The sequence below is a fragment of the Dioscorea cayenensis genome, chromosome 19 (assembly GCF_009730915.1).
Source record: "Dioscorea cayenensis subsp. rotundata cultivar TDr96_F1 chromosome 19, TDr96_F1_v2_PseudoChromosome.rev07_lg8_w22 25.fasta, whole genome shotgun sequence".
Taxonomy (NCBI): Eukaryota; Viridiplantae; Streptophyta; class Magnoliopsida; order Dioscoreales; family Dioscoreaceae; genus Dioscorea; species Dioscorea cayenensis.
This window is the reverse complement of record NC_052489.1, coordinates 28,408,626-28,433,765: the sequence shown is the minus strand read 5'-3', so window position 1 is coordinate 28,433,765 and position 25,140 is coordinate 28,408,626. Positions and strand designations below refer to the sequence as shown.

Below are 25,140 nucleotides of genomic sequence, written 5' to 3'. Positions count from 1 at the left end.
AAAATGAAGCAAAACTAATAATAATATGAATGATACAAAAAATTCTGTATTTTTTAAACATGCAAATGTATACTCCATATGAAGGAACATTGACGAGGAAAATCTCACAAACTTATTTTAATTAAATTAGATAAGAATAAAAAAGAAATTGTCAACAAATTATTTGTTTAGTCTATAGAACTTCAACAAATATCTGTTTTTAACTCAGCTTATGTTGAAATTCAACAAGTAAAACTCCATGGAAAGCTCTAACCTATAAAGTAATTTTTATTTATATTATGTGCAGATAGCATGTGCCATTCGATTTTTCACAACTAATAAGAAATTTATTTCATCAAATTCATAAAGCCCCAAAATTATATGAGCTATATATCTGGCTAAATTAGCAAGTTTAACTTATGGAGATAATTTATTTTAACTACTTCATACGGCCTAAAAAGAAACTTACATATGTGATTGACTGAAGTGTTCTTAAACAAAGGACATATGCGTGCATGCATGGGAAACCTATATGCAAAACTACCACCGTCTCATTGAATTAAGAGTCATCATTTGAGTTCAAGTTTTGAACATTAAAAATAAAATTTCAAATCAAATTATATAACTTCTTTGAGTCTGAAAAACAACGCTAACTCACACTAATTCATAGATTAGAGATGATGAAGTTAGGTTGATCATGTGAAACAACGCAAACATTAATGAGAAACATATTACAAGAAGTAGGATATATAAAGCAATAAAAAGTAAATTATATGGGTCAAATTAAAGAACATTCAGATAAATAAATCAAACTGAGCTTATGTTTGATTAGAGCTTACAAAACAAGTCAAGAGTTTGTTGGTCTGGCTTCAGAGGTGTAGTATTGATCCATGAATTTAAGAATCAAAAATTAAATATGGAATAACTCACATTTCATCATTTTGATTAGGATTTGTTACAAACTAATTTGATGTAAGTTTTTGAAACAGAAGAATACAAGAAAACAAACAAGTATTAAGTATGCACATCATGGTACAGCATGCTCTAAGGTGTATTAAGATTAAATGAGGAAATTCAAAAGTTGCAAAAATTAAGCAATTGTTCTATACATATGTTATTGTTGATCATGAAAGGTTCTTTAATGTTTTTTTGTATTGTTCATTGTTTTCTGTTTGTTTCCTTTTGTCATTGAGGACATGCATCAATCACATGTACCATAATGGAAAAAATACTAAAGTATCACCAAAACAGAGGAATTTTATTATAGAAAGAAAATCAAAAACTAATATTCACTTATCACCCCCAACTCAAAACTTCGCAGAGAATATCTAGAATTTTTATCTCTAATATCAACACTAAATGACTGCATGGCACTATATTCCATTGTTGGAACTAATGCACAAGGGCTTATTGGCAACTTAAATGCCATTAGCTACATGAACTTTGATTTAGTTTAGAAACGTTTTACAATGGCACTATAATTTATTTTACACTTTTAATCTTCATACTCTGGGAAAGATGATGAAAATTGTTACTTATAATGTTGTTTAGCAAATCTTCCAAAGAAAAAAGCTGCCATTTATTTACACCATTAGTATCTTAAAGAGTATTTGATATATGTTTATATTAAAATGTATTAAAAAAAAGAGTAGAATAATTTTTAACTTTGATGAAGATCATCAGGCCATTGGCCAACAAGCAAAAAACATTTACATACCATATATAGGAGGCACTGCTACTACTTTTTGAATATATAACTAAAGAAAATCAAATGTGTGTGTGTGTGTATTTTTAAATATATCAATAAAAGCCTTAATAAGTGGATAACCCATTATTAATTGTGTGTGTAAAGTAGAAGGTTACTGAGGATCAAAAAAAATATAAAATTTATCATATTCTTAAACAGCTAAAAAATGTTACTAGTGATGAGATGCAAAATGTTGCTATATAGAGTAGGAATAATTCTTTAATAAAATATAATCAAAAGAGAAACTTACAGATTATGTAGAAGGCTTTCATTCAACGTGCTTGATTGTAAAGATCTTTAATAAAATATAATCAAAAGAAAAACTTACAAATTATGTAGAGACTTTCATTCAACGTGCTTGATTGTAGATCTGTAACAAAAAGTGGTAGAAATTTAACACAATATGATGACTCAATTTATAATTAATAAAAATATAAAAATATAATTATAAGGAAAAGATGCTTGTGAAAAAAGAAAATACCAATTTGATCCAATTATTACTCTTGTAATATATCTAGCAGATGAAAAAACATTCACTTTCCTTATTAAGGTGGAAAGCTTTGTCCATTTTCATCCCACATATCTAGCATTGCATATTAGTTGTTGTCACATTACTCTATTAAAATGTTGGTAGGTCTGTGTGACAATACATGACATTAATAATCTATCCTATTTAATTATTTGATAAATTCTTCCAAATCAATTAAGTTATAAAGATCTTTAAACCAAACAAAAAAATTAAAACCACAAAAGTTACAATAGTAATAAATTTCACCATACAAGTATGAGAATGAAACTATGTTACAATAAAAGAGCAAAAATAAACAAAACCCTTTATCAACTAACTACGAACAATTTTTTTTTTTACTTTAGAGATGCAACTAAACATCATGCCATACTTTTAAGAACCTATAGCACAATTATTCATGTTTCTTGGACAAGATGTAGGTGAATTGAGAAAGAATTGGACTTAAACTTTACATTACATTTTTTTTGTTAATTGTTAGATTAAATGTAGCATTTATTAGTATTTTCCACAATCATGCCCTACATTATTATATCTTCTAAAAATGCGCAAAACAGTAACTATAAGTTTTTTTGTTTGTTATTACTATTTTGTTGTATTTTTAAAATGTCAAAATTTCCTTTAGAAACTCAAGATCAAGCCCAAAGAATAAATTTAATTAAAAAAAATAATTTCCAAAAAAAATCAAATAATCAAGTTTTGTTGGAATCAAGAAAATGGTTATTGAAGTCTTTTGGTTTGACATGAAACCCTCATGCTCATTTACATAAAACAGATGATTAAGCCTAATTCAATAAAATAGAATCTAATTAATGAAGAATTTCTTTCTTAATAAAACAGTTGTTTGGTTTTAAGACTCCAACAAGTTTCTCTTTTAACTGCTTGTTTTTTCATTCACTTATTCGACAAAACTTTCAACTCATACATTTAAGTGATCATCTTATATGAAAATTTAACAAATCAAACTCAATGGTCAATGTTTTGATCAATGCCTTAACAAATGAAGTATTTCTTATTTAAATTATGTGCATATATCATATGTATCTAATCACCACTTGAACTAGAATTTTTTGTTTTTTTTTTTTTTTCTGCTGTTAATTTTCAAGATCGGTAACCAATATCCCACAATAAAATTTTGATGATGTCAATCTGTCATTCTAATTCTCTTAATTAACTTAATTAACCAGGTTTTGTTCCATCAAGCCCAAAAAAATATATGAAACAGTAATCTTGGTTTTTTTAAAAGGTTTTTTGAATTTTTAAACTTTTCTTTGATTTTTTTGCAGTTTGAATAATAGATAGATTTGTATCATTAGGGTTTCAACGATGTATGAAGGTTCCATGAAGGCTATAAACATTGAACAATATTAAATGGAAAATGTTTCACAAAGATCATGCAAAATATCACAAGGGACTATAACGCATTTGTTAAAAAAATAAAAACACTTAAGTTTACAATCATATTCATTGACCATATTAAACTTGAAAAATTCTTCAAGTATTCAGTATGAGTGTTTGGTCTAGCACTCAAACCCCTAGAGAACTATGCTACTTATCTCACTAAGTTAGCAAACTCAACAAGAAGTAAGACTAGTTCAACTCCATATTTTAACCTAAAAAGAAAATGCTAAATTACATCTTTGCAGATCAAACTTAAGTGATTTCTAATTTTAAGTTCTTATTGAAGTTATCATAATAATTTAAGTTCAGGTTCCTGTGACTTAGATATCTCATGCAACAAAGGAACAATACGTACATGCATGGGAAGCCAGTTATTACATGCAAAATGATCACACTCTCATTGAAGAGTGACCATTTTTAGTTCCTCTCAAGTTTGAACTTGAAAGAAGTAAAACTTCAAATCAAAATATAGAAATTCTATCATGTAATACTATTCAATCATATAGAAGAAGACAATTATAGGGACCAATTAAAAGGACAATTAAAATATCAAAGCTTTTGAGGATATATATGAACTGAGTGATGTTTAGATTTGACTTACAAGAAAGTTGTCAAGAGTTTGTAGATCTTCTTTGGAAGCACTTTTGAAGTGCATACTATACTTGTGAAGGACCTCACACGGGCTTCATTGATGCATGTAGAAAGAGCAAAGTTAAACATATTTAATAGAAGAACTCACATAATTCCATATATTGATTTGCATAATGATACTATAATGTGTTGCAGTGTTTGTGAACTTCTTAAAGTAACTGATTAAGCAACTTCTTAAAGTAACTGATTAAGCCCATAACATGTAAAATATATAGAAACTATGCAGATTACAGCAGCATAAAAGTACAAGACATGTCTTTTCTCTCTTAAGACTGCCAATAAAATTACTCCATAAAAACCTAATTCCATGCCTCTCTTTTTCTATAAGTAGAGATACACAAGATATCTCCAAAACTATACCTGTAAGGCGCTATAATAACTAAGCTTAAGATAAACCTATTTCCAGTTAAAAACTTACCAGGACTTTCTAAAAGAATAAGCTATGTTAAGATTGAATGAGGAAACAAATATCACAACTGAACAAACCAAAGAACACAAATAGATATGTTTTACTTGATAATTATTATTTCACTGTAATTTGTTTTCTATTTGTTATCTTTTCATTGCAGGACATCTACCACATTTACATCCTTCTCATGATCCTCAAAAAACTAACAAATTAATGCTTCAACAGTTGGCCAGAATCAAGCATAAGCTAGCAGAGAATAGAACACTGATTATATTATATGTAATTCAGTTTATCATCTTTCCGATAAATCATCCAAAATCATCCTCCAAACTTGGTCCAGTATCACACACTGACTAAGCCAAACAATAACATATCAACAAATGCCAAGATGCAAACTAAGAAATCAAAGTTCAAGAACATGAACTACATAAAAAATTGCAAGATTTTTAATTTCCTTCTAAACTTTCTTTATCATCAAAGAAAAACACTCACATACCTTGAGCTGGAGTAGTCAAAGAGCTACATAGAAGCGGAGAAGACAATGAACCCAACCTCAGCATAACCCAACATCGCCAGCTTCTGCTCCTTTTTGAACAAACCTCTCCGCCGCTTAGAAAACGTCACTTAATTGCCTCACTGTCTATCTTCTCTATGTTTATCTATATCTTTATCTTTATCTTTCTCTTCTCCTTCCCCATTGATCACTACCTCAATCAATCAAGCCCTCCTCCTCCTCTTCTTCATCATCATCATCATCATCACCATCAATAACAACAACAACAACAACAAGCAAGCAAGCAAGCAAGCAAGCAAGTAAAGAAGAGCATGGATTTACAAGAATTCAGAATGATAACAAGAAAGGTGAAGAAGAGAAGAGATTTGGGGAAGAAGAGAGGTAATGCCCAAAAGAGAGAGGACCTTTGTATCTTGGGATCCAAAAATAAATCGACGATTTTTTTTTTTTTCCCTCCAAAAAAAATTGTTTCTTTCTGGGTCCCACTTTCAACACCTTTGGTCACCCTTCCGTACGGTTAGGATTGGGCTGTTTGGCCCGTTGAGATATAAATTTATTGTTCCGCCACCTCTGATTTTTTCTTTTCTCTTCGTTTAATTAATTAATTAATTAAATTTAAGATGAAGAGGGATGTTGATCTGATTGGACTTAAAAACAAAACTTTAATTATTTCACTTTATTTATTTATTTGCATTAATTTCAAATTAAGTTCAGATGATTTACCTCATTTGCAGTTGTATGGTAATTATGGTGATGGATAATAATTCAATGGAGTTGGTTATATAATAATTACTACAGAATCGAGAGGTGGTAGTTTTATAATAATATATTAAAAATTCATGTAAAGAAAGCACGAGAAAAGAGAAAAAATTAAGGTAAAAAATCAACTTAACCTTATATATATTTTTATATTAAATTTAAATGTTTAATTTATATATATATATATATGAGTTCCATGATAATTATCAATTTATCATGAATCGTATCCTTATAAGATGATTGTTGTTATAGCCGGAATAATATTTAATTATACACCTCTTTGATTTGCCTAGGGAAAATGATTCCATATATGTCTTTTATGATATTAAAATAATATATTAACTGTTTAAAAAATATTTAAATTTAATTAAATTATTGCAGGGATTTCATACATTTGATATATTAACATCTAATGTATCAACTCACTAATTGAGGTTCTGGATTTTATAAAATAATTTTATTATGAAACATAGATTTTGTGTGTGTGTGTGTGTGTGTGTTTAAATTAGGTTTATATTTGATTTAACTAACATTGGAGCAAATATTGATTGTTTTTTTTTTAAATATTGAAAACTTGCCTTGTTATCTCATAAGGTGGAGCAAAAGTTATTTTTATAACAGTTTTGATCTTGCAAGAACCAATGATTTTTTTTTCGGATTAAAATAATACTATCAATGTGCATATTTAAAAATGAAATGACAAATGGATTTTTTAAGAAATCAATCACTCAATTACAAACTATTACTCCTTGTTTTTTTTTTATTTGTCACAAATTCAAATTTTTTTTATCTATTATTTTTTAACATCAAAAAATATTTATTATTATTATTTTTAAAAAAATATCTTTAACACTATATTTAATTTTTTTTTTAAATTAAATACGAGAAAGAAATGTGAAGATATAAATTAGAGATAGTTTTAGAAAAATAATTAATTTTTTATAAAATTTTATAAAATAATTAAATTTTTTGATACGTCAGATTCAAGAACGGTCAGAGTACATATTTATTATGATTTTTTTATAAATTATTAATTAATTTGATTTATAAAAAATTTTCTAACATTTTTTTATTAGGTATAAATGGTTAGGCTCTTGAATTGAGTGTGGATGGAATCCATTACCAAATGGAAGGAAGCACACTTGTCGACATAGAATCCTCTGAAAGCACGCCCAAATTTAGTCAGTCCCATCAGCACTGACATCTTAGCTGGCTAACGTTTGGCTACATGGGCATCTATCATTCATCACCACACCAATGCCAATGGAGGAATATTGGATTTAAAAAAATTAAATTAAATCACCCACCAATGCATCTTTACACCTTCATAACCTCTTCTAATATATATATATATATATATATATATGTGTATTTATACTTTTCAGCCCAAGCTTTTTTTATTTTTTTATTTTCATCCCTATTTATTATTATAAATATTTTTTTTTAATAATGTCATAAATATCTTACTTCACTGTCCTAAAAAACTATGATTTTTTATATACGATCATAAAATCCATACCTACATCGGAAGTAGTGAGCTCAGTTAAAAGTTTTTTTTTTTTAATCAATTTTTAGTTGTTTATTTTAAAAATTTATGAAACATTAAATATTTTTTTTTAAAATTTACTTGTATAAATTTTAACAAATCATATTTTACTACATATTTTGTTTAATTAGATTTTAAATAAAAATAAATTTGAAAATTTAATATATTTTTTTATAAATTTTAAATTATTAATTAATTTTAACTAAATTTGTTAATTTATATAAATTAATTAAAATGAATAAGTAAAATATTACATGTTGATTTTAAAATTAATAGAAAAATATGGCTTTTTTTAACATCAAAAACCCTATTTGAAAAATATTTTTTTCATGTTATAAAAATTTGATGTGGTGGAAAAATGGAAAGATACATTAAATTATTGTAATAAAAAGGCAATGGATTTTTTTATTATTAAAAATTTACCAAATTAATGTCATATCTTTAGCATAAATATCAAGTAAAATTAACAAACGATAATGAAAATATTTGTGATTTGTTTTTGTAATTGTTAAAATTTATGTTTAAATAGATATTACATATATTTAAAAAATATATAATTATATTATATAAGAACAATAGATAGAAGAGACCTTAATTTAACATTTTATAACAAATGTATTTTTTTAAATTTTTATTTATAAAATTTATTTTTTACAACAATGATGATAAAAAATATATATATATATTTGCAAAAACAGAAAGTAAAAATAGAAAATATCCGGTAAAAATAATTTTAAAACATAAACGGCCGAAATTAGAAAAAAAACTTTGTTATAATAAGAAAAAGACAGTAATACCCTTATTCCATTTCTTTACTTTCCATTGAATTATCAAACTCAATCACTGAACTAAAATTGGGAAATAAAATCTTTCTACAATCAGTTCGAAAGACTAAAATACCCTTTTGTCTTTTATTATTACAAGTCCACAAAGACTAGGATATTATTATAATTAACATAATATATATGTCCATTTTGGTCATTTAAGTCTCCTTCGGCCCTTCAACGCCACCCAATCTTTGCATCTCCCCGACCTGATCACTCCTTCCGAGCTTCAGCCATGGACACCAGCGCCGGCAACCGCACGGAGGCGGCGCGCAACCTCGCCATCGCCGAGCGCCTCCTCGCAGCGCACGATCTCGTCGGAAGCAAGCGATTCGCTGAGCAGGCCCTCGAGCACGATCCCCTCATCGACGGCGTCGACCACGTCCTCGCGATCGCCGAGGTCCTTCTCGCCGCCCAGACCCACCCTGCTGACCCTTTCTCTATCCTCGGCCTCGATCGATCCGCCGCCCGGACAGACCCTTCAGCCCCTCGCCGCAATTTCCGCCGCCTTGCCCTCCTCCTTCGCCCCGACAGGAACCACCTCCCCTCAGCCGCTCAGGCCTCGAAGGTCCTCTCCGATGCCTTCTCTGCTATCTCCAACGAGCGATCATCGCCAACTAACGCATCTCCCTTCTGGACCGCTTGCCCGGCGTGCTGCCACGTTCACCAGTATGCTCGGGGAGTACCTTGATCGCAATCTCCGGTGCCCGTCGTGTAGCCGGGTATTCCAGGCCAAGGCGCTTCCGGAGCCGCCCCCCATCGTTCCCGGCACAGATTCCTACTTTTGCTCCTGGGCTTTCTTCCCCATCGGCTTCCCCTCATCCCCCATCGATTCCCACTGGAAGCCATTCATTCCATTCTTCCCTCAAAACCCAGATTCTAACACCCCTAAAGATCCGAACTTTAGCCCTAATTCCAGGGACGCCACGTTTCCAGAGAAGAATGGTGATGCCCCTGCGACAGGTGGCACGGGAAGGAGCAAGAAGGTAGCGAGGAAGAAGGTTGGAGGGAACATGAGAAAGAAAGTATTAACCTCGGAGGCCATCAAGGCGACGGGGATCAATATAAATGAGGTTGCAGGAGGGGGTCCAGAAGAGAAGAGTATGGTTGAGGATGATGTGGAGTTTCATATAGATTTAGATTCCACAGAGGAGTTGCTGGGGAATTTGCAGAACCTCCCTTTCCTCAAGGATGATGAGTTCTCCATTCGGACTGATTAGCAGACTGCTGCTATTGCTACCAACGCTGTGAGCTTGTTGTTGTATGATTAATAGATTAAGTTGCTGTTTTTACTGATTTCTGTATTAGTATTTTACGGGACAATGACTTGTGACTCCTTCATAGTGTGAGAATTGTCATTGCAGCAAAAATTTGATTGAATCAATGTGACCTACCATTGGTCAGTTTGGGTGTTTGAGTTTGCAGCTTGCTTGGTGGAAGAGGGGGGCTCTTTGTAATTTGCTGACAGAGCAGTAGTTACAAAGGTATGGCATTAGTTTTAACCTCTTGTTTGCTTGATTGATGTTTCTATTTGGGAGTTCTTGACTGCATTTTGCAAAATCATTGCTTTGGTATTTGGACAAATATATGTATTGGGAACTATGGTGAGACATGTTTACAAACAATTGTAGGAAGTGGATAAATTATCCAAGTTCTGCGGAAATTGAATCATTCTGGCTGTTTGACAAAGGCTTATAAATTGTTGATGTTATGCTAGTATTGTTTTGATGTTTTTTCTTTTGTGGCTGCTGGGCAAATTATCATGTTTACATGTCGTCTATAGGTACTTGTTTGTATTGTTCCATTTTTCCTGAGCTACTTGCCACTATCTGAATGCATTCATTGCTGCGGATCATTTATAATGGCTTAATTTGGAAGACAAATCTGATTAATTTGGGCATGCAGATATATCTTGAGTAAATGCTATGTCTTCCCTTTAGTATTTTTCTTGTTTCGTTTTTTATTTTCTAGTGGTCTACATTATATTTTAGGTTCCTGTTTATTAAATTCTTAATGTTTGGTTTTTGAGGGGACAACTGTGAGTAAGCACAGTACAGTCATCTTGAACAAGATTTGAGTTAGAGCAAAAAAAACTCTCAAGATAGAGACTTGTTTTTTGGGATCTCGTAAGATTTTTGTTTTGGTTTATTCGGCAGAGGTCAATATTTTTACACTGTGATGTTGTATAGTATAGCTTTGGGATTTAGACTGCAGTAAATTATTAAACCGTCCACAATGCACAACTGCTTATAAGTCTATTTAGAGAAAAAAAATGTAAATGCCAATTGAATAGTGGTATTATTTTCATTTTCCTTTTTAAAGGCATGGGAAGGAAAATTATTTAATACATAGCTCACCAACCAAAAACCTAATGAAGTAGTGGCATAAACAAAATGTAAAACATGATGATAGCGCTCTTCAAAAAGACTGTTCCCTTTATGAGGAATCTGTTGTGACTAAATTCTCTGTATAAAATGGCCTTTGATATCTATAATCTGAGCTCAGTTTGAGGACATAAGCCCTATTCATATTTATTGAAGTTGTGGAGACTCAATGTTCATGGTTGATATATATGAACTTGATGGCATGAGATAGGTGACATCATAGAAAATCTTTCAGTGTGTCCTTAATGTGAATTAAGGCCATAAGGAAAACTATAAATCATTATTCTAAATTGGCCTGTGGATATTTATACCCATTCTTTTCTGAAAAAATGGTTCTGGATCTGTTAATAACATGCATCAAGTGAAGTTGTTGTCTACATGCCTCGAATGAGCATTGAGCCTTAATGAAGAATATTGCTTGGTATATAAATTGTGATCCCCCTGTAAGGTCTGCAATATTAATTTTGACCTCAAACTTACACCCTTTTGCACCCATCAGAAATCAGTTTACAAATGATTTTTTGTGAAACAAATGCTGCAGTATTCTTCATTTGAGATCATAGGCCGTTTGTTCCAAACAAGAATGGGAATCATGGTTAAATCTTTGGCCATTGTTTGAAGGACGGAGCTCTAATGTTGATGGAAAATTAAATTTCTTTTTTTATATCAAAGCAGTGGATATGTGTTTGTGATCAGTACTATCGCGAAGCTAATATCATTTTGTTCTTTAATGTTTATACAGCTCTTAAGTGACAATGAAGAAATTGAATGATAATTGTGGTGTACTTGTCTCAATAGCAAATGAAGAAGTGGGGAAAGTAGGTTGGTAGAAATATTTAATTTGCTGCAGCTGTTAGGACCAACAGGTACTAGTCTTTGCAATGTCATAGTTGCCCAATGAATTTGTTTAGCTGCATTGTATGAGGAATCTACTGGTTTGCATTGAAGTGTTTCTTAACTGAAGGGGGCCCTAACTGACAATTAATATGGCTTCAAAGTTATGCTGCCAAATGACTTCAACTCTGAATTAGATCAATTTGCTGCTCTGAATTGGGGTTTTGGGCTTTGATGCATTCCTTTGAATTTGACTAATTGATAACAAATTTTTCAATAATGTGATGTGCCTTATTAGATACTCCTTTCATGACATTTTTATTTTACTTTCGCCTTGTAAGAAAATTATGGCTCGATTTTTCTAATTTCGAGGATAATTTATTTTGAGATTAAGGTAGATTAAGTTATAGGTTGGTTTGTTGGTTTGAATGTGTTTGATATCTCCCCCACATATGAAGTAGCAAAGTAATACTTGTTTTTGTATCTATATATCTGTGTGTGCACTCTGGGACTTGAATTCCTTATTAAATTTTATTTTACTTTTTAATCAGAGTATGAAATATTTGTAATACATTGGGGGTTTTCTCTATTTTTTTATTTTTTTATTTTTTTAAGTTTTGTTGTTATATGTACAGACAGAAATAGAGTGTTGTGCCACATCATGTCTGATTCGTTCTCTTTTGCAGGCTGAGTTCCAGCAGTAGATATGCTAAGTAATTGTTAAGCAGGTTTTGAGGATTTTTTATTTTTTTTAAACTAATTTTCTGGGATTATTTATGTAGTTATGAGGTATATTCAACGGGGAAAAAAGCCTTCATTTGCACTCTTTAATTAGAATTTCCTCGTATTTATATGAAAAAATGGAGATGGAGAGATAGAGATAGAGATAATATTAATTTTTATTTGTAGGAAAAATAAAAAGCAATGGAAATAATATGAAGAAAAAAATGATTTAAAAAGAAGAAATAGGAATGCACCCTGGAATTATCCTGGATCAAGATAATAAAATGATTTAAAATAAATCAACCAGTTTGCATAGAATTATTTATTTATAGTCTAGGCTTTGAAATTTGGCTATCATGAAATTGAACTATATATTTGGCCATTTTTCTTTCATCATTTTTCCATGACATTTTCCATTGCTTCCTTCTACCAAACCCTGAAAATCTCCCATGAGCTTTATCTGCAATAATAAAAACAGTATAATTAATTTAGAGACTCATATAATGATAAATTTAGAAATGTTATGCATCTGTGCATATTATTACATGTTAGTAGAAAAAAACTAGAGTAAGACTAATATTTATATAGCCCAACGGTAAAAAGCACAGGAGTCTTATATTAGAAATTTAAATCCCTTTTTCATTCCGGATGAATAATATAAATAGTAAATTGTCTCATTTTTTAAAAATATTAGAAATAATATATATATTAGAGAGTGAGCTTACAGTTATAATGTCTTGGTGAAATTTCATGCAAGTATGAGTGGAAGAAACCCTTGTTCTCTTTTAGTAATCCTTTCCAAACTGCAAGCAAATTTAAGTTGGTAAAACCAAACATTTATGTTTATGTATATTCACACCAAAATTTACTTAATTAACTTAATAAATAAATAAATAATACCAGCAAGTGTGACAAGAGGTCGAATGCATGCATACTGGGCAAGAGCTTGAACACAATCATCACGGTTCATACGTAGTATGAGACATCTCTCAATCAAATGTTGAACCTGTACACATATATATATATATAATAATCATCATCAAATTGAGAAAATAAAATTAAATAAAACTTGTTCTTGATTAAATAATCATTAATTAATCACCATTCTAATATAGCTTTGTGGGTGGCATTGCAAACAAGGGAGGAGCTGAGAATGATGATGATGATGATGATGCATATTGCTTTTATTATTCTTCTGTTGGGAGAGTGGTAATAAGAGAATAAAGAAAGGAAATGGAAGGAATAAAGAAGAAGAAGAAGAAGAAGAGAAGAAGACAAAAGAACAAAGATATTTGAGAGGGTTTTATAGAGAAAGAAAAAGAGAGGGAGAAAGAGGGAATTAATGTGGTTATCCAGAGATATCCAAGTGAAGGGCCAAAAGTGCATAGAAATCCAAGGGAGGATTCAACCTCATCTTGTCTTGGTGATAAGAAAATGAATGAGAAGCCATGGACATTTAGCCACTTCATCCTCTCTCTTTCTCCTTCACTCATTCTCTTCTATTAATTATTATTCCTTTTTTTTAATTTAATTTTATTTTTATGATTTTTTATTATTTGTGTCATTGGGCCCCAAGCTTTCTTAAACGTGCTTTAATGCTCTCTCTCTCTCTCTCACACTGTATCATTTGTTGGGAAGGGTTGATGGTCATGAAGGTGGCACTATCACTCTGTAACATACTAACATTGCATTCTCACTGATAAGAGTCTTATTTTATTTTATTTTATTTTTAGAGAAAAAAATAAACAAATGATTTATTTGATTGGTTGGTTGTTTTGGATTTCCATAATTTGAAGGATTACCTCTTTTTCTACTTTTGGATTAAGAGTCAAATGTTGCTGGATAATACATTTAACAAATTTTTTTGTAGCCGACAGACCGTAGAGCGCAGGAATATGCATACGTGGGAGCAGACTCAACGCTGGCACGTATGTCCTCACCTGCGTAAGGCAGTGAGGGTTCGATCTCGGATCCTCCCCGAAAACGAACGCCTCACGTAGAGAATCGATATCAATTGACCCGAATCGGGTTGATTTTTTTAACGACCTTTTGATCAACACCTATTGGTATAAGTAAGCATTTTTTTATAAAAATATTAAATTTATATTTTTATAAATTTTTAGTAGTTTAATTCATTTTTCATATGTATGTATACTCAAAAATATTATAACCATTCTATAATAGTAGAATTCGCATTTCATTTTCTAACCATCTCAAAAAAACCGAATCACTATCAATTCAAATATTAAATTTTTCATGGTGTAAATTTTTCATATTTATAACAAATATGTTATAAAAAAATATTCTTTGAATAATATAAATTAAGATCTATTTTTTTACATATGAATCCAAAAACAAATGTTTACCCGCCTTAAATCAATTAAATCGTGCTGACTGCGATTTGGAGATTTTTTTTTCTATTATTTTTTCCATAAAGTTAGTAAAAAAAAATTCTTCAAAAATTTGAACTCACAGTTTCCAAATAAATCAAACCAAATGGTTTATAAACAATTCTAATGATATTGTTTTATTTATTTTCTATTTTTAAAAATAGACCGTTTATCAAATCTGTGTGTAATATATATATTTCTTTACGAGAGTTCGCAGAGAGTCCAAAAATACAAAAAGTAGGAATAATACATTTTTTGCGGAAATTTGGAGAATGTCCACAAATAACATAAAAGTATGAAAGAGAAATTGCTAGAGAGATAGACATGGAATGAGAAAAGAGATTGGGCAATGGTACGGGAAAAACAATAAACAAAAGGTTTATGCTAATGATCATGATCGAACAATGAGATGAGAAAACTATGCTTCCTGTGTACTGTGGACAACTGAAGTCATTGTTTATATAATAATGGATGATATGATGTCTATGGATTCAAATCTAACGGCTAATAGAAAATCACTCATAGAATTGTTATTTATATATATCCCTAGTAGATTGGTCTTTTATATGACAATATGTTTTATACAAAAAATAAATAAAAAGCAAAAGAGAGGAAATTATTAAAAACATACAAAAGGATGAAGGAAGATAGTGGATAACAGTACCCAAAAAACAGTGATGAAAAACGGAAAAAATTGTATTTGGGTTGAATAGGTTGATTGGTGTTAGTTTTTATTTATATATATTTTTTTGGTGGAGGTTTACAAATTAAGTTAAATGATTTTGATTCATTATATTACTGTTGTGATTATGATCGAACAGATGAGATAGAGAGTACCATACATCCCATTACAATTGTTTTAAAAACTTAAAACTGTCTTTATCATATTTTTCATAGTGAATAGCGCTGTTTATAACAATGTTAATTGCATTGTTGAATGGTTACTATTAAATCACTGAAGTCGTCATTTTTTACATAAATGGATGATTTAATTAAAGTCCGTAAATAGGTCCTATATAAGCATTATTGCCACGTGTTGAGCACGTGCCGGCGAGCAGAGAGCTGTGTCACTGGAGAAGAGAAGAGAAGAAGACGAAAGGGGGTGAAGACCCCAGCAAAGCTCTTCTCTTGTTGCAAGCCATGATCTCGCAGTTGTTCGTGCTCTCTCAGCGCGGCGATAACATCGTCTTCCGCGATTGTGAGCCCTGTTCCTCTCTCCGATCTCCCTTCCATTTACTCAGATCCATAAGGAATTCGATCGGCCACGATCTCTTATTGCTTTGATTTTTCTTTTTCTTTTATGGATTTGTTTGAGGGAATCTCTGATTTATTGTTTGAATTTTGATTACTATGACTTTGTGGTTTTGATGCAAATTGTTATTAAGGTTTGAGTTTGAGAATTGGTTGCAGATCGTGGCGAGGTGCCAAAGGGAAGCGCGGAGATATTCTTTCGGAAGGTGAAGTTTTGGAAAGGAGATGAACCTGAGGAGGCTCCCCCTGTCTTTGTAGGTATCCGCATTTTTTGAAATCTCCTCTAGGGTTGCCTGATGCTTTGTTGGAATGATTTAGTGATAAATGTGATCCAAAGTTGTGAATTTTAGCCATCATCAGTTTGTATAAATCTGGAATTTTTATTACAACCTAGCAAGAAAGTTGGCCTCCTTCTTGCGGTTTATGTGATCAATGATTTCTATTATCAAGAAAAAAATGGTTTGCCTAATTTAAATTGAAACAAGTAAGGAGCTAATTCGATGATCCCTTATGCAAGATTGAATTATTGGTAGCTGTAGGTCCTCACTCAACTTTCACATTCTTGAGTTTAGGCTGAATTATAGGGAAGTTTTCCTTTGCATATTCTGAAGATTATGACAAGCATTTTTTCTTAAGTGCTTGTATTTATAGAAAAAACCACATCTCATGGATCGGGCATTCATTTTTTTCAATTCAAAAATAAGATAATGGCATTCATGATCTTTATTTATTATAATCTAGTGTTGTCTTCCATTTTCATTTGGACTTTCTCTTACATTTCCTTTTGTGTATGACTGTGTGTGTGTGTGTTTTTCTTTTCTTTTGTTAAGAATGTGGATGGGGTTAACTACATTCATGTGAAAGTTGCTGGATTGTTATTTGTGGCAACCACTAGAGTCAATGTCTCACCATCACTTGTTATTGAGCTTCTACAAAGAATTGCCCGTGTCATCAAAGACTACCTTGGCGTTCTCAATGAAGATTCTTTACGGAAAAATTTTGTTCTTGTGTACGAATTACTCGATGAAGCCATTGTGAGTATCTTTTGCCTTTTATGCTCGTTGCTATATAAATTTTTTAATTTCTTCATGAAACCTACTGGACATCTATGAAAAAACTCATGTCTTGATGATACAAGTATTTGTGATGATTCCATATCAGGGACTCTGTAGGTTTTGAGGAATTTATTGGTGATTGTACTTTCTTAGGAGAAATTAAAGTATTAGCTATTACATAGTATTCTTATAATGTAGATTCTTCTTTCATGACAATATCTACTTCTAGAGGGTCACTCATACTTCTGTTTTCTTCTTAATGATATAATTATTATGTTATTTGGTGGACTGCATTTTGAGGGATGCACAGCATTGCTTAGTTAAGAATCAGACTAGGATCTTTTGGAACATATTAAATATCTTGATTTTGGGTATAGTTTATTGTCTTGAATATTTCCTTGCCTCTTTTCCTCTTTCAGGACTTTGGTTATCCACAGACTACATCTACAGAAGTTTTGAAGTCTTATGTATTTAATGAACCGATAGTGATTGATGCTGCACGCCTGCCACCTCTTGGGCCTGCAGCCATGTTTATGGTATCTTTCATCCGCCTTATCCTTGTGTACTCTAATGAAACAAATTCTCATGTTATTGATAATGATCTCAATCTCATTCTGTCCTCATTCTTGCATGCACATAATCAATTGCTTTTGTTTTTAAATTTGCAGCAAGGAAGCAAAAGGATGCCAGGTACTGCTGTTACAAAATCTGTTGTAGCTAATGAGCCTGGTGGTAGAAAGAGAGAGGAAATTTTTGTTGACATCATTGAAAAAATAAGTGTGACATTCAGCTCTAGTGTAAGTAAATTTTCAATTTTCTCTAGATCATTTTTTAATAAGGCATATAAATCAGCACGAACTTGAGTGCTGCATAAAACATAAACAGATTTGAATATTCTGTGGCTACATGATCCCATTTTATCACCTTTATTTAAGCTGCTTTGCTTACTCAAAGAGGGGTATTACTTTTTTAATAACTAGCACGCATTGAAGACGTGAGATGGAAAGGAAAATGGTGGCTTGGGTTAAACTTTCTGAGATCTCATTTATTTATTAATTAAAGTTTGTAAATTCTTCTTTCTGCTATAGGTTTATTTCTCACTGGTTTTGGAATCCCCAAACCTTGGGAGAAAACTTTTTATTTTGCCTAAATTTATATGCTATATCACTGACATCAATGAGATCTCACACAGACAATTAGTCGTATTGCATTTCACACACTAATTTTGAACGTGGCTGCATCATTTCAGAGGTAAAGCCATTAATATACTGAAGTAATTGGCTTGCATCATGACTCTTTGGAAAAGGAAAAAAAAAAATCAGAGGTGCTACTATTAGAAATTTGAAATGAACTATTATAGGCGCTTTGCCTCCTTTAGATGCTCATCAATGACTACTTCCTTTCTTTTGTAATTCTATTTTTTCTTAATGCTCTATGTTATAGCTGTTACAAGAAGCTTGCATTCTTTAATCGGTTACTTTGCCTCTTGCTTGGATATAAACTGACAATAGCTTCACAGGGCTACATACTTACCTCTGAGATTGATGGCACCATTCAAATGAAGAGTTACCTTACAGGAAATCCAGAAATACGTTTGGCCCTCAATGAGGATCTGAGCATTGGCAGAAGTGGCGGAGGATCTGTCTATGGTAATTCTTATAATTTGCTGCCTATTTTGATTTCACATTTTTATATTTGAATTCAGGTTGTGACCTTTTACTGTTCTGTTGCTGTCAAGTCATAAATATTTGATTGTATGGCATAACACTGGTTCCAGCATATACTTACTTGGTTACTCCTTAGCTGACATTTTCTCCAGATTTTAAATGAATTTTCAACTAGATGAATTGAACGCATGATTACCAGTTAAACTCATTGATAGCAATTTCTATGCCTCTGGATGCACCATCATGCCACTAAAACCTTCTTCTTTCACTTGCTTTTTGTAAACTTTGCTGGATGTTTGTTTTCCAAAGCTGAAGTGTATGCATTTTAGATAAAGTTCTCGTAAGAACTTTGGGTTCATGTTATAGTTTCCATAAGTCATGTACCGCCTATTCTAAGTTCTACGAATGCCAAAGAGTTGTTAATTGACACCTTCAGTTATTATATATGTTCTTGTATGCAACAGATTATAGTAGCTCTGCTGGAGGGGGCATTGTGGTTCTTGACGATTGTAACTTTCATGAATCTGTACATCTAGACAGCTTCGACTCTGACAGGACTTTGACTTTGGTGAGTTGAACTTAATGAGCACTTAGTGACAGCCTGATTGCAACTTACTGTATCATTTTCTGCTTAAAAGATCACAATATGGTTACGTGGATTACACTTGGCATAGATAGAAGTTCTGTTAAGAATCTTGATTTGTTTTCTTTGCAACTGATGGCATTAATGGTTATTGGTTCTTTTCCAAGGTACCTCCTGATGGGGAATTTTCTGTGATGAACTATCGTATGACTCAAGAGTTCAAGCCTCCTTTTCGTATTAATGCCTTAGTTGAAGAAGCTGGATCATCTAAGGTGTGGTTCATGCAGTAATCCACAATAAGATTGTGTTCTTGTTGTTATAAATAATCAACTAGAATGCACGGCTTTAGCATCTGAGTATTTTTCTCTTGATGATTTATTAGGCTGAAGTTATTCTGAAGATTCGGGCTGACTTCCCTTCAAGTGCTACTGCAAACACAATCTCAGTACAAATGCCACTGCCAACTTACACAACAAGGTTTTGTGTTCTAGGTCTTTATTCAATGAATGATGACACCCCTATAGATGGATTTCTTATAGGAGGGCTTAAATGACGATGCCATTTGCATTCTATCTTATTCTATCTTCAGCATTATATTGAGCTATCATTGCCAAAGCTTGTCCTCTACCTTGCCACTTTCAGAGTTTCTCAATTTTAGCATTAGTTTGGGAAAGCTTAACCTTGATTATAATCATAGAATTTGTTCTGTTAGCTGGAGTTATATATTTTTCAGGAGCATAACCTTTTTCACATGTATCTTTTCTCAAAGGATGTACTTTGTTTTATGCTGGTCTTATCATTTCTTTTCAATTACTTCTGCAGAGTCAGTTTTGAGTTGGAAGCTGGGGCTGTTGGACAAACAACAGATTTCAAGGAAGGAAGCAGGAAATTTGAATGGTGTCTGAAGAAGGTAAGGACCTTGTCAACTCTTTAGTGTTTGATCAACAGCCAGCACATAGTTTCTGTTTATCATGTCTGGAATTATGTATTTATTCTGATTTCATTTCAGATTGTTGGTGGATCTGACCATACTCTCCGTGCAAAGCTCACATTTTCTCAGGAATCTCATGGTATGGCCTACAATTCACAGTTATCGTCAGTCGATGTTGTCTAAAATCAAAATCATGATTTAAATAGCTAATATGGTACCCATTCTGGTCCAAACTGCTATTTATGTTCTGATATGGTTCCATAGAATCTCACAATACATTTTCTGTGGACAAAGTAGTACACTCCAAACTACATGAACATTTTCAAGGGCCTAAACCTGGCTGTTTGATGTGCATGCTATAATAGACGCAAGACATCAAACCGCGTATCATGAACCAAACTGTTGTTTTTTCAATTTCCTCTTGTAATTTTAGTATCCGATTTGTTACAACTTTCATTTTCTGTTGTAGGAAATATCACAAGGGAAGCAGGCCCTGTAAGCATGAATTTCACCATACCAATGTACAATGCATCAAGGCTTCAAGTGAGTCATTTGCTTGATTTCACCATATTTAATTCCATCATTTTCCCTTCTTTTTAGATCACTGCTCTTCTAATTCTTTCATTTGCTCTGACATCCCTTGCTGAAAACCATCCTTATTACCCGAAAATTTTTTAGAGTTCAAAAACATTTTAAAATGACATCTAACTTCTGTATTTTTGTATGTCCAGGTGAGATACTTACAGATTGCCAAAAAGTCGAAAAACCTATAATCCGTATCGGTGGGTGAGATATGTCACACAAGCGAATTCTTATGTTGCTCGGTTGTGAGGAACACTTCAGACAAACAGAACAAAATTTCAGTTGTGAATTATGAACATCTGTGAATTACAAACATTTGCAGAACTTCAGATAGTATGTTTGTATTGTTGATGAGAGGTTGAACTGTGTTTTGCTCTATTTTGGATTCATTTATTTCAGTTATTTAGGCTTTTAATTACTTGGAAAACATGAAGAGCTAATGGACATTCTTTTGATTCGCTGTGTAAATTTTTAGTGTTTTACTTGTCTATATTGTTTAAACAAAATCGGAAATCAATTAGCAAAATAAAATGTCAAAATTGGAAATTAATAACCAAAATAAAATGTTAATATATTTTTTTGTTTACAATAAGCAAAATAAAATGGTTGCAAGAATTTAGAACTTATTACATATTCATTTTTATTTAAATGAAAGATGGATCGGGTTTGAAAACGTGGACCCGCATCCGATAATCATTTTATTCAATTCTACAGTGGATTCTGGTCGTCGATTTCATGAATCGGACGGGTGATGAAGGGACACGTGTTCAACTCTCGGCCTATAAAACCCTAAGCCAGTGACCATCTCGAGCTCTCATCCTTCGAGTTCTCTCGGGTTCCATCGAAGACCGACGCGAAGGTAAGGGATTCTAACTAGGGTTTTTCCCTGTGCTTTGTTTTTCTTGAATTTTGAGATGAGATCTTGCTTTAAAACCCCTAGAAATTTGGTGGATCTTATCGTGCGTTACAGTTGATTTAGTTTTCTTGATCTATGAATAGTTTATTTATTTATTTTGCATTTTATTTGATCCTTTGGTGTGAATTGAAGGATTTTGTGATTTTTGGATATACATTTCGATGGATCTGGCCTTGTTTATCCTCTGTTGAATTTTGTTGCTGATGATCTGCTTTGCGTCGGTGGTGCAAAGGCAGTTCTTGTTTATTTACCATGTTTGTTGATTTCTGATTTAGGATTTTGTGTTTTCTTCTCATTAGATTCGGGAATTAGTTTTATTTAAGAGTTTCCTTGAGATTGAACTAGGCTTTGTAGTGTTACCAATAAATTGAGGGCAAAAAATTGTTTATGTTGGGAGAATTTAATTACTTGAAACCAGTGCATATGCTATGAGAGATGTCATTGTTTCTTTCCCTATAGAAGGGCTTAATGATGATGCCTAAGGGATCTTATAGAATTTTATTTTCATAAATATGGAACGAAATTTGTGATCTTAGGCCTAAGTGGGCCTGAACAATGCTGATATCTTCCAAATATTTTTGTCGATGAAGGACCATGGATTTGATTGTAGTTACTTAGTTCTATGCCAGGATATAAATCAAGGTTCTCTGTATAATACATTACCTAAGAGCACGGGGATTAAAGATAAGATGCTCGTCGGAATCTATAATATGATGCACTATCGAAGTTCAAGTTTTTGAGCAGTAAAGCTTGTAAGAAACTAGGTACTAAGTATGATTGCAACATTTCAGTTTTTGGGGTTCTATTTAAGTTACTTTGTATATGTTAATGTACCCATTGGATGGTTTGAGCTGATGCGGTGAAGCCAAGGTAAAATGTCAAGTTTAAAATTCAGAGTATGCACATTTGGTGAGTGATTTAGAATTAGAAAGAAATACAGAGGGAACATAAATTAAATATTTAGGTGCTGCTTTGTGGGACACCATTAGTAGTTTTGATGCTCACCTTGTAGTTTTGCAGGCATTGCATTCTCTACTGTACCTTTGTATCGTCTGGGTTTTAGCTGTGAATCCTTTTTTTTTTGTGGTTTTGTTTGGATTTATGTGTAATGAAGGATAATACCCATAAAAATGTGTATAAAATCAATCAGATAAAGGAGATAAATTGTGTTTGGGCTGTTTGAGGCTGAGGAGCCATAGTTGTGTTGGAGGCATAGGAGGTCACAAACTATTTCCTTTCCGTTTGTTAAAAGTATTGCAAATATAGTATCTGAAACACAAGTAAATTTGTTAGGTCAGAACTAACGTGGGGAGCATATTAAGAATAGTTAAAAGAATTTATTTCGATGAAATGCAGTAAATACTATATGCTTTAGAAATTGTTTACGCCATTATGAGAATATTTCAAGGCTTGTGTTTTCAAATATATCAGAATAAAGCCAAAGAATTGTATGAAGTTCATCACAGTTGCTGATGGCCTTGTTAAAATTAATTTGAATCTGGGATGCTTTTAGAATCCTAGAAATTAGAGTATATCCATACCTAAAGACAGGTGCTTATAAAAATAATCTGGGGTGATGTTCTTCTGTAATATTTGCTGCTGAAAGTAAACCTACAGGGTGCCTGTTGGCCTATTGGAACTATTGGAAATGATTTAACTTCAATATTTGTGTAGGATAGGGATATCACATTTTTATGATGTTTTCTTTTTGCATGTTTTGCTTGTGCAATTAATTTTGTTGCCTCATACGCATCAACCTTCTTGAGTTTCTCATTGAAGTTGTTCTGTCAGGTACAAGCTTTTATGAATGTACAAAGATCTGTGTTTTGTGCAATTAGCTGTCCCTTTTAAACCATTCGCGTGATGAAGTTGATGAACTTAATCTTGCCATTTGTATTTGCATAAAGACTTGGTGCCTATTGTTAGTGGCTTGGGGCAACTTGATACTTATAATTAGTGGCTTGGGGACAAGTTTTACATGATTTATTACTATACCAATCTTTGCGATCTTGAACTTGTAAAATTTTGAAAGGGTGGTTTAATTGAAGCACTTATTCACTGCTTGCTTATATTTGGGAGAATGATCTTGTTATGTATTATAGTTTGCGCACGATTCATGAGTGCCCAAGAATAATTATAGGTTACAGGCGGGAGAAGCAGAAGAAACACTGGTGATGCACACGATACTTGAGCTGTTGATCACTGCTCACCATCTATTTATCTGTCAAAGAACCCTCACTATTTTTGCTTCTCATGGCTAGCTCGTAGTTTTGTCATATACGTGAATATATGGCTTTGATTTCATTGAGTCAAAGTTCATAGCATTATGTTTTTTGTGTCCTCATTAGAAAGTTAACATGTTACTAATTGCTCTTCGTTGTTTTATTTTCAGATGATTGATGATCAGGACTTGGGATTCTTTGCCAACTTCCTTGGCATCTTTATATTTGTTTTGGTCATTGCATATCATTATGTGATGGCAGACCCAAAATACGAAGGGAACTAGTGCAGTCGTTTTGCTTGAAGTTTATATGAATATTATCGAAGAGAGATTGTCTGGTTATTTTATCTGTTTTACTTAAATGAATTTTTACCAGTTTAGCGAATTCCAACTATAGAGGAACTCAATGTACCAGATGACTCTTAATTAGAAGTTTTTTTCCATAGGACAACTATTGTTTTTACTTTTTATTTGCGAGTTTTTTTTTCCCTCCCTCGTTTGGGTGTTGATGATCAGATGCTTTAAGGCATTATAGAAAACGTGATGGTTGTTTATTGTGTTGCATCTCTTGATATCCAGGGTTCTTTCACAAATTACTGAAGTTACTATTTCACAACACTTGCAATAGTCTGCCTTATATTCTCCCCAGCATCTTGTAAAACTCATTGTTATTAGGAATTTATTTTTCAAATTAACAAAAGATGTTTGTTTACCTTTACCACTAATAATAACTATTGAGATAATTATTGAAAATGGTTTTTTTCTCTAAGAAAAGAAAAAGGGGTGTTTGGTCGAGCAGCCCACCACGCCAAGATTACATTCTCCAAAAATTCAGATACTTTTGCCACAAAGATATACATCTTTGAGAATAAATAACTAAATAAATAAATAATATTTCCTTTTTGTTGTGTGAAAAATATTTTTTTATTCAAATATTGATTCGGTTCATTAAAATTAATTTAAGTACTCTTGTAAGTCTTGTAGTTTATTTTTAGTTCTTCACAAGACTACCACATGATTCTTCAACTTCAAAATTTGTTATATTTATATATAAAAAAATTATTAACTTTCTTGTCAATTAATTGGTAGATCCTTACCAAGGCAAAAATAAATAAATAAATTTACAGTATATTCAATACTTGAACAAATACTAGATAATTTTAAGGGAAAATTATTGTTTACCCCTTAAGCATTTTAAAATTTCTCAAACAGCCCCTGTGAGTTTTGAATCACCCCAGGGCGGTCCT

At 32.1% G+C, this 25,140-nt stretch overlaps 3 protein-coding genes, 1 long non-coding RNA gene and 1 pseudogene across 5 annotated transcripts; 3 read left to right on the top strand and 2 right to left on the bottom strand.

Annotated features, from left to right (window-relative positions):
- Positions 1-1,978: 1,978 nt before the first annotated feature.
- On the bottom strand, positions 1,979-5,493 carry LOC120250506. The gene is made up of 3 exons (XR_005533025.1): positions 5,210-5,493; positions 4,255-4,336; positions 1,979-2,021 (listed from the first exon to the last, which is right to left on the bottom strand). It is a non-coding gene; the product is annotated as an uncharacterized LOC120250506 (long non-coding RNA).
- Positions 5,494-8,523: 3,030 nt separating this feature from the next.
- On the top strand, positions 8,524-9,767 carry LOC120283590 (annotated as a pseudogene).
- A 2,856-nt stretch (positions 9,768-12,623) lies between these two features.
- Positions 12,624-13,577, bottom strand: LOC120249332. The gene is made up of 4 exons (XM_039257831.1): positions 13,400-13,577; positions 13,198-13,303; positions 13,023-13,100; positions 12,624-12,757 (listed from the first exon to the last, which is right to left on the bottom strand). Exons 1-4 carry the CDS (start codon positions 13,472-13,474, stop codon positions 12,624-12,626), a joined length of 393 nt encoding a protein of 130 aa, XP_039113765.1. The 5' UTR covers positions 13,475-13,577.
- A 2,145-nt stretch (positions 13,578-15,722) lies between these two features.
- Positions 15,723-21,224, top strand: LOC120283589 (AP-4 complex subunit mu-like). The gene is given in 14 exon segments (XM_039290296.1): positions 15,723-15,885; positions 16,098-16,192; positions 16,769-16,972; positions 17,413-17,529; positions 17,662-17,790; positions 18,513-18,642; positions 19,125-19,228; positions 19,411-19,515; positions 19,626-19,720; positions 20,066-20,153; positions 20,253-20,313; positions 20,644-20,717; positions 20,906-20,935; positions 20,937-21,224. Coding segments are annotated over 14 exon segments (1,359 nt in total). The 5' UTR covers positions 15,723-15,827; the 3' UTR covers positions 21,006-21,224.
- Positions 21,225-21,517: 293 nt separating this feature from the next.
- On the top strand, positions 21,518-24,457 carry LOC120283593 (dolichyl-diphosphooligosaccharide--protein glycosyltransferase subunit 4A). Of its 2 annotated transcripts, XM_039290300.1 has the most exons (3): positions 21,587-21,615; positions 23,813-23,843; positions 24,065-24,457. In XM_039290300.1, exon 3 carries the CDS (start codon positions 24,065-24,067, stop codon positions 24,176-24,178), a length of 114 nt encoding a protein of 37 aa, XP_039146234.1. In that variant the 5' UTR covers positions 21,587-21,615; positions 23,813-23,843; the 3' UTR covers positions 24,179-24,457. The 2 variants fall into 2 exon arrangements, 1 of the variants encoding a protein (XP_039146234.1); XR_005543298.1 differs by lacking the exon at positions 23,813-23,843 and having other exon boundaries at positions 21,518-21,615.
- The last annotated feature ends 683 nt before the right edge of the window (positions 24,458-25,140 follow it).

Bases quoted from the DNA above. Each gene is read 5' to 3' on its own strand.
- LOC120249332 (XM_039257831.1), bottom strand. From the start codon at position 13,474: ATGCATCATCATCATCATCATCATTCTCAGCTCCTCCCTTGTTTGCAA. The intron at 13,304-13,399 runs GTGATTAATTAA...ATATGTGTACAG, and splicing joins CACAAAGCTATATTAGAATG to GTTCAACATTTGATTGAGAG. The intron at 13,101-13,197 runs GTATTATTTATT...ATTTGCTTGCAG, and splicing joins ACCTCTTGTCACACTTGCTG to TTTGGAAAGGATTACTAAAA.
- LOC120283593 (XM_039290300.1), top strand. From the start codon at position 24,065: ATGATTGATGATCAGGACTTGGGATTCTTTGCCAACTTCCTTGGCATC.